This window comes from Anomalospiza imberbis, chromosome 11, assembly GCF_031753505.1.
Source record: "Anomalospiza imberbis isolate Cuckoo-Finch-1a 21T00152 chromosome 11, ASM3175350v1, whole genome shotgun sequence".
Taxonomy (NCBI): domain Eukaryota; kingdom Metazoa; phylum Chordata; class Aves; order Passeriformes; family Viduidae; genus Anomalospiza; species Anomalospiza imberbis.
Window position 1 is genome coordinate 9,011,889 of NC_089691.1, and position 14,397 is coordinate 9,026,285.

Sequence of the window (14,397 nt, forward strand, 5' to 3'; positions counted from 1 at the left end):
GAATTTGACAAATGACTTACATGACCACACCTTGTGCAATCAATAGCCACTGTGCTATTGGAGTGTCCCAAGGAGTCTCTGACACTGGCTGTCACTCTTCACATACATTTTCAGGTGACCAAACATCTGCCACCTTGTGCTGTGGCGTACTGCAGGAATTTGCCGCCTTCTTTCCTATTCTTGTTTCCGTGTGGTGAAGGCTGGCTGTCTCAGAAAGTGTCACCTGGCAGTGAGGGAGCAGCTGCCCTGGACAGCAGACAGCCCTGGGGTGGCTCCAGATACCTGCTGTGCGGTAAGATGTGTGTCAGAGGTGGCCGAGAAGGGCTGGAGGGGAGCACCAATGACCTTACAGTGGGTATAGGATGAGCAGAGCCAGAGGCTTTGTGTTGTCAGCACCCTCTGTGGCTGCTGGGGACGGGTGGGGTGGAGGGCACGTTTCCCTTTGCTGTCACTGGCCCTCCTGCACAGGCATTCCACCTGTGCCTCCCTGGGACACCCTGAGCAGGAGAGGAGCGTGCCTGGGCTTCCAAACCCTCATCATGGTGTCCTGCTTAGCTTTACCAGAGCCCAAGGCCTCTCCCCACAGAGTCCCCAGTGCCCCCCTGGTGTCCCAGGGAGGCCAGAGAAGTGGGCCTGGGTCTCCAGGCTGAGCAGGGGCTGTGCTGGAGCAGCCATGGGCAGGAGAGGGGTCCTGGCTGCTCAGGGCTGCTGAGGACCATTAGTGCCTGAGGCAGGCTGGGAGCTGCACAGCTCCTCTCTGTGTGCCAGTGGGATTGGCCCTTGGCCACCTTCCCCAGGGCTCAGGGACATGGCAGCACACGCCTGGAGTGTGACCTCTGTAGCCAAGGACGTCGGAGCCGCTGCTGCTCACCCTGTGAGTCAGGGGAGGCCACGTGAGGCCCCAGCCCCGACGCCTTCCCACCCAGGGCTGGCACTGGGATCCCTGACCCAGGATCCTGAACTGCCACACAGCCGTGAAGGTGAGTGCTGCGGAGGGGTTCAGGAGCTTCTTGGGGTCAAGCCTGAGGGTGGCTGGGGGCTGTGTGCTGCCTCTTGGTACTGCTGGGTTATTGGTTGCTATTTGAGGCATCAAGCCACTGTACAGGAAAAGGGTTCTGGTGCTGTGGGAATTACAGGACTTCCCTATAACCTCTCTTTTTGACTCAGCTTGATTCTTTTCGGCTCAACTTCCCCATCTTTTAAATAGTTTTTATTTCTCTAAAATCCTCACGGTAAGCCAAACACTTCATGCAAAGAGAAAGATTTGTTTGTCTTAATTTTACTCAGACTACAAGCATAAACATTTCTGGCTTCTGATGAATTAATACTCTTCCTTCAGAGCTTTATAGCAACCACAGGGAGGCACGGGGCGTGAAAGGAGAAACACAAACCAAATAATTTCAAATGATGTATGTCAATGCTTAAGCTGGAAAATGGGCAGCAACCTCCCCAGGGCTTACAGGTGTGGGGCTGGCAGCAGTGCAGCCACCGTGTCTGGGCCTGCTGTGAAAGCCAGGGGAGGAAGGAAGTGCTGGAGCTGCAGCAAGGAGTGCATGGGCTGTGCCTGCGCCTTGCTCACCCCCGCGGGGCTGTCAGAGGCAGCCTGGGGAGCTGCCCTAGCTGCGGTGACATGCACTTGCTGGGTCTCTCTACCCGCTTGTGTTCAAGGAGAGTGAAAAGTCTGAGTTTTGCTACTTCTGTGTCACATTTCAGCTACATTTGACAACAGGAAGGCAAGCAGAAGGGTTAGCAGAATTATTGCCACAGCCCGAGGAGACTGGAGCAGGAAGGGTTTCAAACGGAACTGGTGTGGCTCAGTTTTTGTTGTCTCACAGGAAGAAACTCGGCTTTCACCACGGCCACGGCCCTTCAGGACATCTTCCTGTGGATCCAACTGCTAGGACCAACCTAAGACTTGCAGGTGTGCTTTAAGAAATTGGTTTGGTTTGATTTGAGAGAAGGGCATTGAGGGACTTTATGTTTAAAATAAAATTTAGCAGGTTTAGGTGTCAGCATATAACTTAAAATGAAAGGTAAAAGTAGTTTCAAAGGGAAAAGGTTTGGGATTGTCTGATTTTTGTCTTGAAGTTAAAACAACTTTTATTTGCATTTTTCTTGTTATCCCATTGAGCAATTTCCCTCAGATGTATTTCATCAGCTAAGCAAAACCTCATGTACGGAAGTTGTTAAGCTCACTTTCTAAATGTGAATCTGCACACAAATTTTATTCTAACATGTTAAAAAGACCTCACTGCAATTAAATCCTGATTTACTGTGAGGAAAGCAAGGTGAAGTCTGTTGTTCATGTAATTTCCCAGTGAGCTCATCGCCAGGCTGAAATGCCTGTATATCATCATCCTTCTCTCATTATGAGGTATAATCAACTAAGTCACTTTTAAAACATAAAATAATTAGGCACCTATACTTATCCTTTGTTTAGATCTGATTTTCTTTCCAGAAGAGCCACAGGGGAATTAATGTGCATAGTCTAGGAGAAATTAGCTACCCAACTTCCTTGGTTAATGTAAATCTTGGTCACTGACTGGGCTGAGCTGTGCTGGAGGTACAGAAAGGGAGATGGGAGCAGATGCTGGGTGCTCCTGAATCCTCTTGTGGCATCCAGGTCTTACCACAGCAGGATGCAAAAGGCATTAGGCAACTGTTTCTGTTGCTGGAACAGCTGAGCAGCCTGCTGGCTCATTTGGGCCAGGAAATGAGCAGTTTTGAAGTAAATCAGTCTGATAGCAGATGAAGATGACGTTGGCAGTGTCTGCCCTGCCTTCAGTGTTGAATCTGCTCTTCCTGTGTGCATGGCAGGACAGGTCAGGTAGTGCCTACTGCTCACTTTGTCTTTGGGATGTTGCAAAGCTGGGATAGGGCAGCTGCTGCCACAGGTTCCTGTCAGGGGAGCAGCAACCTGCCTTAAAATGCCACTGAAAGTAGCCTTCACTAGGTACTAGGAACCCCAAATACAAACTTCCTGAGTTTCACTTGACAGCAAAATATCAGGATACTTTAAATTATTTTCTGAAATTGAATTAATCAGCTGGAAAAAAAGTTTATATTTATATGTTTATATTTAAAGTACTTTTGTTCCTTTAGCTCTGGTATTTTGACCATGCAGTCCAGAGAGAGGCCTAAAGGATTTAAGTTAAGCAACTGTTGCAAGGTCTAAGTTGAGCAAATAAGAAGGCAAGAAAGAGACTGAAAAAGGCAGAAAACCATAGCTGGAGATACATAAGTGGCTATGAACTGACATTCTTGATTAAGTGGCTGAGAACGAGTCTGTCCAGGGTGTGGTGTGCTGGGTTCCTACATTTCCACATCAGCTGATGCTTACCCACAGAGGGGACAGATACATTTCCTGCATTCCCTATCGGGTGCTCACAGGCTCCCAGCTCCCACAGGGCTGCTGCCACAGCTACAGCAGCAAAGGCTGGATGTAAGTCAGGGAAAGGGGAAGGTCTGTAGATCTTTTGCATAGATTCATCGCTGGGAATAATTTCAAAATGTTGTTAAAATATTGTTTACTCACAATACACTTTGGAGGCAGGTAAGCCAAATTTTCTGAGCTAAGCCTTTGAAAATGGTTATATAATTTTCCCAGAAGTCTTTTGAAGTCTGTTTGTATCTAATTTCCTGTGTCTGAGAACTGACACCTTAAAAGTTGTTCTGTTTGAGTGTTTGCATGTGTATCCTTCTGAACATACTAACTGACCTGTTTTAGGTTTTGTATTAGAATATTTTTGGACTGATAAGATGGTCTTTAGAGAACTGAAAGTGCCAGTAGGAAAAGAAACAGGTTTTCCTCTGAAAAATTTGAAGCATGTACTTAGTTTTCAAACTGCTTGACTGGAAGTGTTTTGTTGAATGGATCCAAAAGTCATATTGTAAGAAAATGTGTGGACATATAAACTGTTTTCCTATTGCATCCTGCATAGTGGAAACTTTGCTTTAGGCTCCCCAAAAGCCTTCATTTGCATCTCTCAGTACAACTGTGGGTTAGTTGCAATGTTGCACAAGGGAAGGTGCATCAGTGCAGAATGCCTGGACCACGCTAGGCAGAGGCAACAGTTCAGAACCACAGCCACCGCAAAATGTGCACCATCAGAATATTCCAGCCTCAGCCCAAAACTTCTGTGGCAAGTTTATCAAAACAAAAGCAAATACTGAATTTTGGGGATGTCAGAACATTTGTTTCTGTGGCAAATACCAGTAATTAATCTGGGATCAACACTTAAAAATTTCTAATTCATAAAGCTAAAGTTTATGGAAATTTCCTTTTCATGACAACTTGTGAAGAACAGATGTTGAAGTATCAGTCTTCTGTGAGACAAGAATTCAAAGTCTTGTGGGACTTTCCTAGGAACTATTTCTGCTCTTTTTCCTGGCTGATACATTTTAAGTATTAGGATGTAAAAGGTACAGGATAATTGTTCTGTTTCATGAATGGAACCCAGCCTATTAGGTTACTCACATCTGTGGTAAATGTTTAATTAGACACTTTGGTAGCTTTACAAAACAACAATGTGAATGATCAAGTCTGACTTCTTTTTGTTTTACTCATGATGATCAGACTTTTGTTCTTTTCTAATAACCAAAAGCCAGTAGGGCTCACTTGGAGGAGTGAAGAATTGGGTCCCAGGAGGGTAAATGAATCATGTTGTGAAACAGAGAAGTGGTTTCAATACTGAAAGGCCCAGAGAGAGACACTGTGTGTGCAGAAAATCAAAGACGGAAAACCAGGAAGGTCAATGACCTGATTCTAAATGTGCTTTTTCTCCCCTATCACACAGGTACAGCAATGGAGAATTTGGATGTCCCGATCCCAGATCTTACTGAAGAACAGCAAGGTGAGAGAGGCACACAAAGATCAGAGCTTTGGCTCTTGCACACTGCACAGCAGTGTTTGCCAGGGTGGGCATGAGTCAATGAAGTCTGTTTCCTCTGAAAACACACCCTGTCCATCTCCTTGCTTGTAAGAGAGACCAGCAGTCAATTCCCAGCTCTTCCACAGGCTCCTGTTAGGCTTTGTGAACATGCAAGTGGGAATTTAGATACATGAAGGAGACTTGACTGCATTTAATGCATTAAATGCCTGATGAGCAATCTCAGGACCTTGGTATCCAGTCCTTGGGGTCTTTGTGCCTGTCTGTAAAGCAGCATGGTCAGAATAAACACCTGTTAAATAGCTAGGAATACTTTGGGAACACTTGCCATGCTTCTCTAACTGAGACAACAGCATCACAGAGACATCAGTTATTTGTATGGACTACTGACATTTGTCTACTGTTTTGTGGCAGACTGAGATGCTTTATACAATACAGCATCACTCTCCTGTGTGCTGGTACTGGGGAGTGTGTTACACAGGAACACTGCCAGGAAACCCCCCTCTACTCCTGCACAGTGACAGGTTTGTTTTCCTTACAGATATTCTTCAGAGAGTTTTTGCTGCTGATGCCAAGTACTTGGAGAATCATGAGAAAATGAACCAGTCCTTCTGGGAATCACTTGTGAAGTGCTTGGCCACTACTGACCCACCTATCCTGAATACTGAAGAAAAGACCAATGTAAGATACCAAAGAAACACTTATCCTTGTTATTCTACTTTTCTACTATACTCTGGGGAGAGAGAACACAGTCCCACTAGCTGATATACTGAAATATATTAAAAGGTGCATCTGGATACATAGATAAATGAAGTTCAGGCCGCTGCTTTTTACTTCACTGCTCTCCATGTGCAAAAATAACTGTCTCTGTAAATTTCTCAGGATCACTTCAGCTCACTATGTTCTAGGCAGGACCACTGTTAGTCACATTTTGCTGTAAGATACTGCAGCAATTGCATGGCCATTTTCAGATCCTATAGCTGTATTTCTCCAGCTCCCTGAATAGTTAACTATTGCCCACCATGCTGTTTTTCCCAGTTGATGGCTCTGCTCCAGTTGCTGAATGGAGTTTACATTCTCTTTCCATCTTTGACATTACTCTTTGTCCCCAGTTTTCCCTTTGTACAGTAGGAGCAGGGGGTTACATTTCCCACCAGGCGGGATACACTCATTTGCCCATCAGGGTGTGCTTCTACAGGCTGTGTTTTATTGGAAAGACCCTTTGCTAGTTACTTACCTCCTTTTCAGCTCCTTAACAGCTGTGATGTCCTCCCTGGAGGCTGTGCTGCCTGCCTGAAAGCCATAGAGAAGAAAGGAGTCAGGGCAATGGCTCTTCTTTACCTTTTGCTGAAGACTTCCAACCCATCTGGGTACAGGCAGCTGCCCAGCTCCAAGGGAAAGGGTGAGTCCTACCTGTCCTCCTGTCAGCTGTTTTGTTAAAATTACTGCAGGGCCAGTGGCAGCAGTAATTGACAGCAGCTTGAACACTCTGTTATGTGCTTGGAAGTGATTATTAGTGAACAACTGAAGTGTCTGGAAGTACTGCTCAGGAAAGGCAGTTAGGCGTGGTGGTAATGGGAGCCAAAGTTAGTATTTAACTGTAGTTAGACTTAGCTTCTTCTGGGGAAAACCCACCTGTGTTTAGGGAGAGAGCATGTCTTGGGATGATGCTGCCAAAGAAGTTTCTTTGACTTGAGAACGTTTTCCCTGACGTTTTTGCATAGACTGTTATCCAGCCAGCCAGGACCCCTCTGAGCACTCACAGTGGTAGGAAATCAGAGCTGAGCCAGTGAAAATATTTGTACAAATATAATTCCTTAGCAGCACATGTAAAACTAAAAGGAATGGACAGGGGATGGCAGACAGGGTGCTGAACCTGGCAACAAGATAAAAGAGACTTATTTGCCTGGTTGTGCAGTAAGAAACCAGGGGCAGTTTCACAGGATCCACAGTCATTAATTGCCTTTAATAGAGGACAGAGGAGCACTCACTTTAGATGAACCTAAATTTAACTGGAGACCCTCAAGGACATGCTGTTCCTGCTTCTGCCTTGATTAAACGTGTTTATCTGAAGGGGAGAGATGTCCCAGCCTGGTGCCCAGCCCAGCTTTGGTCATCTCTCAGAGCAGGAATGTTGGGCTGTGACCCTTGGGCTGTGAGCGCCTAGAGGAGCTGGAGGAGAAGGAATCCCATCTACCTGCCTGTGCCCAAATCCTGCCCCTCCTGATGAAGAGATGCTGTTCAGAGTCACCCCTGGCCACAGGAGCCAGGAGCAGTTGGGATCCTGGTGTGGCCTGGCTGTGAGGGCTGTGCTCCTGTGCCACGAGAGGGAGCTGGAGCCCTGGCAGAAGTAGCCCAGGGCAGGGTGAGCCACTCCTCTCCTGCTCTCTTCATCGTCCAGCTGCTGCTGCTTCAGGGAGTGGGGATTTGCACAGGGGTAACATTATGAATAATTAAGCGCCAAAATATGAAACTTTAGTTGTCTACCACAACCATTTAAGAAGGTCTAAAGTGTAGTGTGTATGATGTTTTAATTTGATTCTTTGTGTGTAAAAAACACAACTGAAATTAGACAAAGGGTCTGATTTCCTGTCAGGCAACTTTTAATAAAGCATTGTGAAATCTGTAATTGTAAAATAGAAAGTGTAGTCACTGATAATTGTTTTTTCTCTCTTTATTAAAAAAAGATGAAAAATTGAAACTCCTGAAGAGTTTGGAAAGGAATTTTGTATATTCAGAAGAGGACAAAAAGTCTGAAAACTCATCCCAGGAGTCCATAGGTGAAGATACACAAGGTAAAGAGGATTTATTTTATTTTCCTGATACATAACTTAGTCTGACTGCATGGTTGTAAAGATTGACATAGGAGATGTGGCAATTCTGTAGAGCTCTGAATAAAGTAAGAAATTGTGCAAAAGAGAGAGCGTAGAAAATCATCCATACCTGATTCATAATCAGCAAAATAGTGGCTGCCACCCACTCTTGTGGAAGTTGGTTTCAGAAACGTAGAAATCTGCTGCAAGATTCCTTCCCCAAATAAAAGATCCTAACTTCTCTCTGCAGCCCTGTATACAAGTTAATCCAACTCGAGGTTTTGCTGAGTTTCACCTATTCAGCCAGCTTTGAAGGGAGCTGGGAGGCAGAAGCAGCCAATAGTGATTCTTGCATTTCAAAGCCTTGATTTTTACCTTCATGTGGTTATGTTATGAGCAAACCACTACAGTGCTGTTCTTTCTGATGCTGCTAGCACATTTTTCTTTACTCTGATGAACAAATACTTTCTCCTATCCAGACAGTGAAGAGGAATATTTAGGAAGACAGAAGACTGAAGGCCAGTTACTTAGAGGTAGGACAAAGTGGCAACAGTATTGGCTTTCACTAGAGGCACAACCAATATGAACTGAAAAATAATTATTTTTTGCATTCTTTGGGTGGGCTGTTGAACAAAGGTGTATGAACACGTGTAGATATAAAAGACAAGTCAGAATTTGGCTGTAGGAAAGGCATTTCCTACAAGGTGAAGCTCAACTAATGTTGACACTCAGCCATGCCCTGTGTTCAGAGTTGAACCAGGAAAGCAGCAAAATCTGCTGTTGTGGGAGGAGTCCTGCTGCCTGGGTCTGCACAGCTGCTACTGAAATGCAGCAAGAGGGCTCTGAAAACATCTGTCACAGCCAATACTTAGAGGGGCTGCAGTCAGCCCACAACACTGACTGGAGATCAGCAGCAAGGACCACCTTATTCCTGAGGCTTTTCCTTTCCTACCAAAGGAAAAATGGAAAATAAGTACAATGCAGATGAAGGAAATGTGCTGTATCAATACACAGAAATACCTATAGAACTATGGATGTAAAAATGTAAAGCATTAATATTTTAATTATTGTCTTAAACTGAGCTCAGCCCAAATGTAAGAGCAGCTCATTTAAAATTGACATTAGGAGATCTAATCTGTCTCACAGGAGTCTGATAGTCTGATTCTACCTGACTCCAGATACTTGGGGGTGGCGGGGGGGGGAAGAATTCAGTCATTTCCCACTTTTTGACTGCCTAAGCCCCAGCAGAGCCACCCTCTTTAAGGAGTTAGAGTTGGTTTCTTCTTTGTCTCTGTTACACACCCACAGCATTTTCAGGGAGCTGATGGGCTAGCAGTGGCACCAGACACTCTCACTGTGGGTATTAACCTACCTCATCTCTGTGTCATGGTTTAGGAATACCAGCAGAGGTGGTTCCCTACAGAGATTCAGGTAAGTGCTCCTGGGTCACCTCATCCTGCTGGAATGACTGAAATTGCAGTGCCTTCTTTCAGACCAGCTGAGACATTAAAAAATAACTCTCAGGTTGTAAATCCCTTGGTTTCCAGTTAGTCTGGTGTTGGGCATGGTGCAGACATTCTGTTGCAAGGCTGTGGTAGTGACTGGCTGACAGCAGGTGATTTGTACAAGGTGTTCTGACAGATTAACCCATTTTTGTAGGCCTGCCAGGTTCTCCCACGATCACCTCATAGCAGTCATTCTTTAGGGGAAAACCCAGCAGTTCTGTTGGGCAACTGTTCAGTCTTAGCCAAAAAAACTAGAGGCAGTTTTTAGCATTCCCTGAAGCCCTCTGTCTCCTGCTGAGCAGGAGTGCAAGGCTGGGAGGGACCTGGAACCTGGTTTCTGCAAGCAGTGATGCTTGGCTCTGAATGCATTCTTGCCTGCACAGCATTCCCCGCAGGAGGTACCAGGTGAAAGCCAGATATCAGGCAGCAGAGCAACAGTGCCAGGCAAGAGGCTTGCACAGACAGGCAGTGTGAAGGCAGACTTCCTCCCACCAGACACTGCTGTACAGCCCCAGAATGTTTGTAAGAAGCCCACAGCAGGAAATTGCCAACAGCTAAATTGCATTACTGAGCTCATCCCTCCTGTGCCCAGGCCAAGGCCACAGGATGAGTTAGGAGAGACAAACAGCCCAGCTGAGCAGCCTTTGGCGAGGACATCTGCTCCACTTCTGTTCTGTGCAATGGAGGAGTTATAAATTGCAGCATAATCCCTTGGGGAGGTGTTTGAGTTACCTATCCCCAAGGAGCCACAGGAACACCAGGGCAGAGGGATCCATTGCAGTGCCATATTCTTCCCACACTGCCAGGTGCAGACAGGGTCATGCTACTTTCTCCCTTGGTGTTTGGCCTCTCTACCACTCACCCCAGTTTTGTTGCAGATAGGTGATTACTCACTGTGCTTCTCGGTGCTGAGTATGGTGGGAAGCTCTATACTTGTATTTTTTCCATCAGAAACAAAACTATATTTCTTTTCAGAGATTGCCAGAAGAGAAGATTCAGATGCAGATGGTAAGTACAAACATGCAAGCAGAAGTTTGTTTTGTGGATGTTCTTTCAGGACTGAGTTTTGCATAGTGCGGTGAGGGCAATACCAGCTCCTTGATGACTAGAGGTTGTTTAATCAAAAAGTAGAATGTTGAAAACAGGTAATAACATGGAATGCTTTAACAGAAGAAACACTGTGGAAGTCATTCCATTTAGGGAGTAATACAGGACAGATACTTACCAAGTGTGATTGATGTTCTGCTAAATTCTTTATCTGTAGATAATTCATACAATTGCACAGAGTTCTATCTGTGAGTCAGAAAAATGCAATACTATGTTATTAATAGGAAAATAATTGAGCTTGCCCCCAAACCAGAATGTGATCGATCCAGACTGCACAAAGAGGTAAAAATGTATCAGGTGCCCCAGAGCAGAGTTTCTTTTCAAGGTTTAGTTGCTCTGTGGTCCAAAAGCACCACAGCAAGAGTCTACAGCTCATATAAAGGACCCTTCCAGTACTCACCTGTTACATCTTTAGAGCAAATTCACTGCCAGGCAGAGGTTGCCCAGTGTAGGGGAAACCAGCATCTGGAACTTGTTCTGAATCAACTCCCAAAGGCTTGGGTGCCCTCAGGGGCTGCTCAAACCACCAGCAAAGAGAAAAGGAAAAAACTGCTGCTTTGAGCCTGTTGTTGGAGAGATGGTAAAATACTCAGCTCTTTCTGGCAGTTCAGGTGGAGAAAAAAGAGAATTTGGCAACTCTGCTCATGACAAAGAGCAAACTGCTCTGTGTTTTAACCTCTAAAATAGCTCATTTGTTCTTATATTGTTTTTTCTCTATGCCAGTGTAGCTGTAGGAGATTAATTTCAGCAGCTGGTCTCATTTTGGGAGGTGCAGGAGTACTTGGTGTCAGGTGTTAGTAGAGGGATGGTTCTCACGCCCTCGGTAATGAAGGGGAGCTTTTTGCTGTAGCTGTGGCTGTGCAAAGCACCCAGGAATCAAACTGAAGCTCCCTTGTACTATGGCTTTACTCCCCCACTGTCTTTCTGAGACCATGGCTTGTCCCAGAAGAGGCAGAAAAGACCCACAGTGCTTTAAAACAATTCAGTATTGTTAATGCAGACATTTGGTTATACTTTTTAAAGTTCATTTTTAAAACCATGCTCTTTGGAATAATTTAAAAATTGTTAATTTAATCTTTCTGAAAGGTTTGCAGACCAACAAACAGTTTTACGTATATTCTGCTCTGACAATCTGTTTCAGATACAAAAAAGGAAATAAACTTTAAACTCCTTAATTTCACAGTTCCATGGTAATAAAAGACTTCTCTTTTTTGTAGCATATGAGGAGGAGAGCACTCACCCCCCTCAGTGTACAGTACGGTGGATGGGCATACGGAAGGATGGTAATTGATTTATTAAATCAAACTGATGTCAAACCTGTTGAACCTTAGTCCAAGAAAAAGATCTCTGGTTCAAAAAAACCTTTATTTTTCCAACATGAGTGCTTTGTTGAAGTGCATCAAGGTTTCGTGATGAAAATCATTGAGGCTTCTCACAATGTTGGGCCTAGTGCCTGAGAAGTCTCAGGGAAATTGATTTCATTCCATGAGTGATACTCTGTACCGAAAGGTGATTTTGGAAGGGCCATGGCTGCAGTTGTGACCTAATCTTCCCTTTCAATTTCAGATGAATTCTTTCATTTTGTCATTCTTTGCTTTGCAATTGGAGCTTTACTAGTTTGCTACTACTACTACAAAGGTAAGGCAAGATTCAATAGAAGGATATATTGTTGCACTGTAGAGAAATGAACAAAGCTAACATTTATTTTGTTGCCTTAGATTGGACTATTTCTCTTGGGATTGGTTTAATCACCTTTGCTTCCCTGGAAACCACTGGGATATACTTTGGTCTAGGTAAGTGTCCCTCCAGCAGCAGCTGTGTCCCTGCACTGAGGACAAGGTCACACAGTTGCCGCAGCCCATAAAACTGCCGGGGCTGAGATTCTGTAACTCACCACAAAACTCCCCCCCAGCATCTCCCAATTGCAGAGGGGCTGCAGACAAGCAGCCTTAATGCTACTGAAGGGAGAGGTTGACTCATTTTTCCCTCTCAGTGATCACAAGACCCTGAGTCACCTCTTTCTGCAGCAATGGCCGAATGCTGTGTTGCCATGACAACGTGTAATTTTAGCAGCAAGGCCTGTCTTCCCAGCTCCACTGGATAAGATGCTGTGCATCCCAGCTGCCACGCCTTCCCCTGGGACTGAGGATGAGCTCGGGGCAGAACCTGGATGCAGCAGCTACTGGAAATATTAAAACCTGTGCATTTTGACAATCCCTAAGGATGGTATAGGAGTGCTGCCACCAGCAGCAAGTTATGGTTCCCCAGCCAAGAACTTGGCTCCTCTGTAATCTCATGTTAACATGGTGGGAAGTTATAGATGGTTCTCTCACGACTCAGTCTGATCTTTCTTATTAATGATATTGCAGATGTGCTTGTTTAAAGAAGTGTCAGTGTTTGGGTTTTGCCATTTTTCTACTTTTTTATGTTTTATGTTGCTTATCTTACATGTTTGTTTTCACACCCAGTGTACCGAATTCGGAGCGTCCTTGACAGCTTTGTTCCTCTGATTGACAGATTCAGGCCAACAGGTAACAGTGCTTTTTTTCCTGACAGCATCTGCCTTCCTTGGTCAAGAATTAAGACCAACTCATTTAAATGACAATTTCCCATATTACTGCCTTAAAAAAAAGGAGTATTTTACTACAGCTCATTACAACTGCTTGGGTTTGAAAATAAATTAGTCTTGAGTCTTTCCCTGTGGCAGAACATTTTCACATTTTAATACTCCACCCTGTTATGGGGTACTATTTCCTGGCAGTGTTTGCATAAGAATTCTGTAGCTTAAATAAAAACTCGGGGTAGAGGGAGTCTTCACTTGTTGGGTCTTCAGACAGATTTCTGGTTCACGTTTATCCATGTTTGCAGACACAAAACATGAAGAATACTGAAAAGCTGCATGGATACAGTGCAATCTGAACACAGCAGTCCTGACAGCTGTCTTTTTCTTCATCCCACAGGCATGAGGAAAGCTGCCTAGGAGGAGTAATTCAGGAGAGTTCCCCAAACCTGGCTGTCCAAATTTCCAGTACTAAAGGAACTGCTTTATGAGGTGAACCTAACAACCAAAGGGCCAGTGTGAAATACTGAAATGTGAAACGTCCGAAAAACATCACTCCTTTCCCTCCAAAATAAACCTGAAACTGGGGTACCGGGCCCCACTCTGGATTCCAAAGTGGTTTGGGGCTCAGCAGAGATTGGAAGACAATGGAGATATAGCTTTGTGTTCAATTCCATTGCAATTTAAGCAGTCACTTCCCTCCCCCAGGCAGCCATGTGGTGGTGCATCTCTCATTTAACAAACCACGCCAGTGTGCCTGTGGTGTGCCAGACCCAACAGACCAATGTCCTGTGCTGGTGCTGGCTTAGGCTCTGGCTGTTCCTGTAGGGATTCTGGCCTCCTCCTCCTCCTCCCCACGGTGCTGCCCAGAGCAGGCAGAGGCTGGCCCTGCCCTCCCAGCTGAGCCCCAGAGGTGCAGGCACTGGGGCTGATGAATTGATCCTGGCAGAACTCAGAGCAGTGGGCAGGCAATGGTTTCACCCGAGGAGAGCCGGGGAGATGTTACAGGCACTGACAGAGTGCTTCAATAATGTGATTATTAACAACAGCAGATTTCATCTTTTCTCAGGGGAAAAACAGAGTGCTTGATTTGACTCATCCCCCAACCTTTTTCTTTCTTCGAGTAAAATAAACACAAAACTTTGACATTTGTTTCATTTTATAGGATGTGTTACACATTGCAAGAATGTAGGGCTACTGCAATCATACAAAGACTGCAACAAAACTATATTTTTAGTAAAAATGTAAGGTCTTCATATCCACAGAATGATGAAGGCAACCAGTTGAACAGAAAAAGCCATAAACATGGATTTTTAAGGAAAGGTAAATCTGAAAACTGCAAAGCCAAACAGCTCAGAGTTTTACAGGAATAATTTCAAGCCTTGCTCAGAAAATTAGAAAGGTTATTTTTTGTTGTGTGTAATTTGAAGCACCAGTGTCAGTCACTCTTGCCTGCAGTTCCAGCTGCACTGCCAGAAACACCAACAGTTGCACTCAGGCCTGCACCAACACAGCACAGCTGC

At 44.9% G+C, this 14,397-nt stretch overlaps 1 protein-coding gene across 1 annotated transcript; it reads left to right on the top strand.

Annotated features, from left to right (window-relative positions):
* The first annotated feature begins 955 nt into the window (after positions 1-955).
* Positions 956-13,472, top strand: TMEM40 (transmembrane protein 40). Its single transcript, XM_068201762.1, has 15 exons — positions 956-980; positions 1,714-1,745; positions 1,836-1,921; positions 4,797-4,853; positions 5,431-5,570; positions 6,138-6,291; positions 7,577-7,684; positions 8,182-8,235; positions 9,098-9,133; positions 10,183-10,215; positions 11,532-11,597; positions 11,881-11,952; positions 12,033-12,107; positions 12,783-12,845; positions 13,275-13,472. Exons 4-15 carry the CDS (start codon positions 4,805-4,807, stop codon positions 13,292-13,294), a joined length of 870 nt encoding a protein of 289 aa, XP_068057863.1. The 5' UTR covers positions 956-980; positions 1,714-1,745; positions 1,836-1,921; positions 4,797-4,804; the 3' UTR covers positions 13,295-13,472.
* The last annotated feature ends 925 nt before the right edge of the window (positions 13,473-14,397 follow it).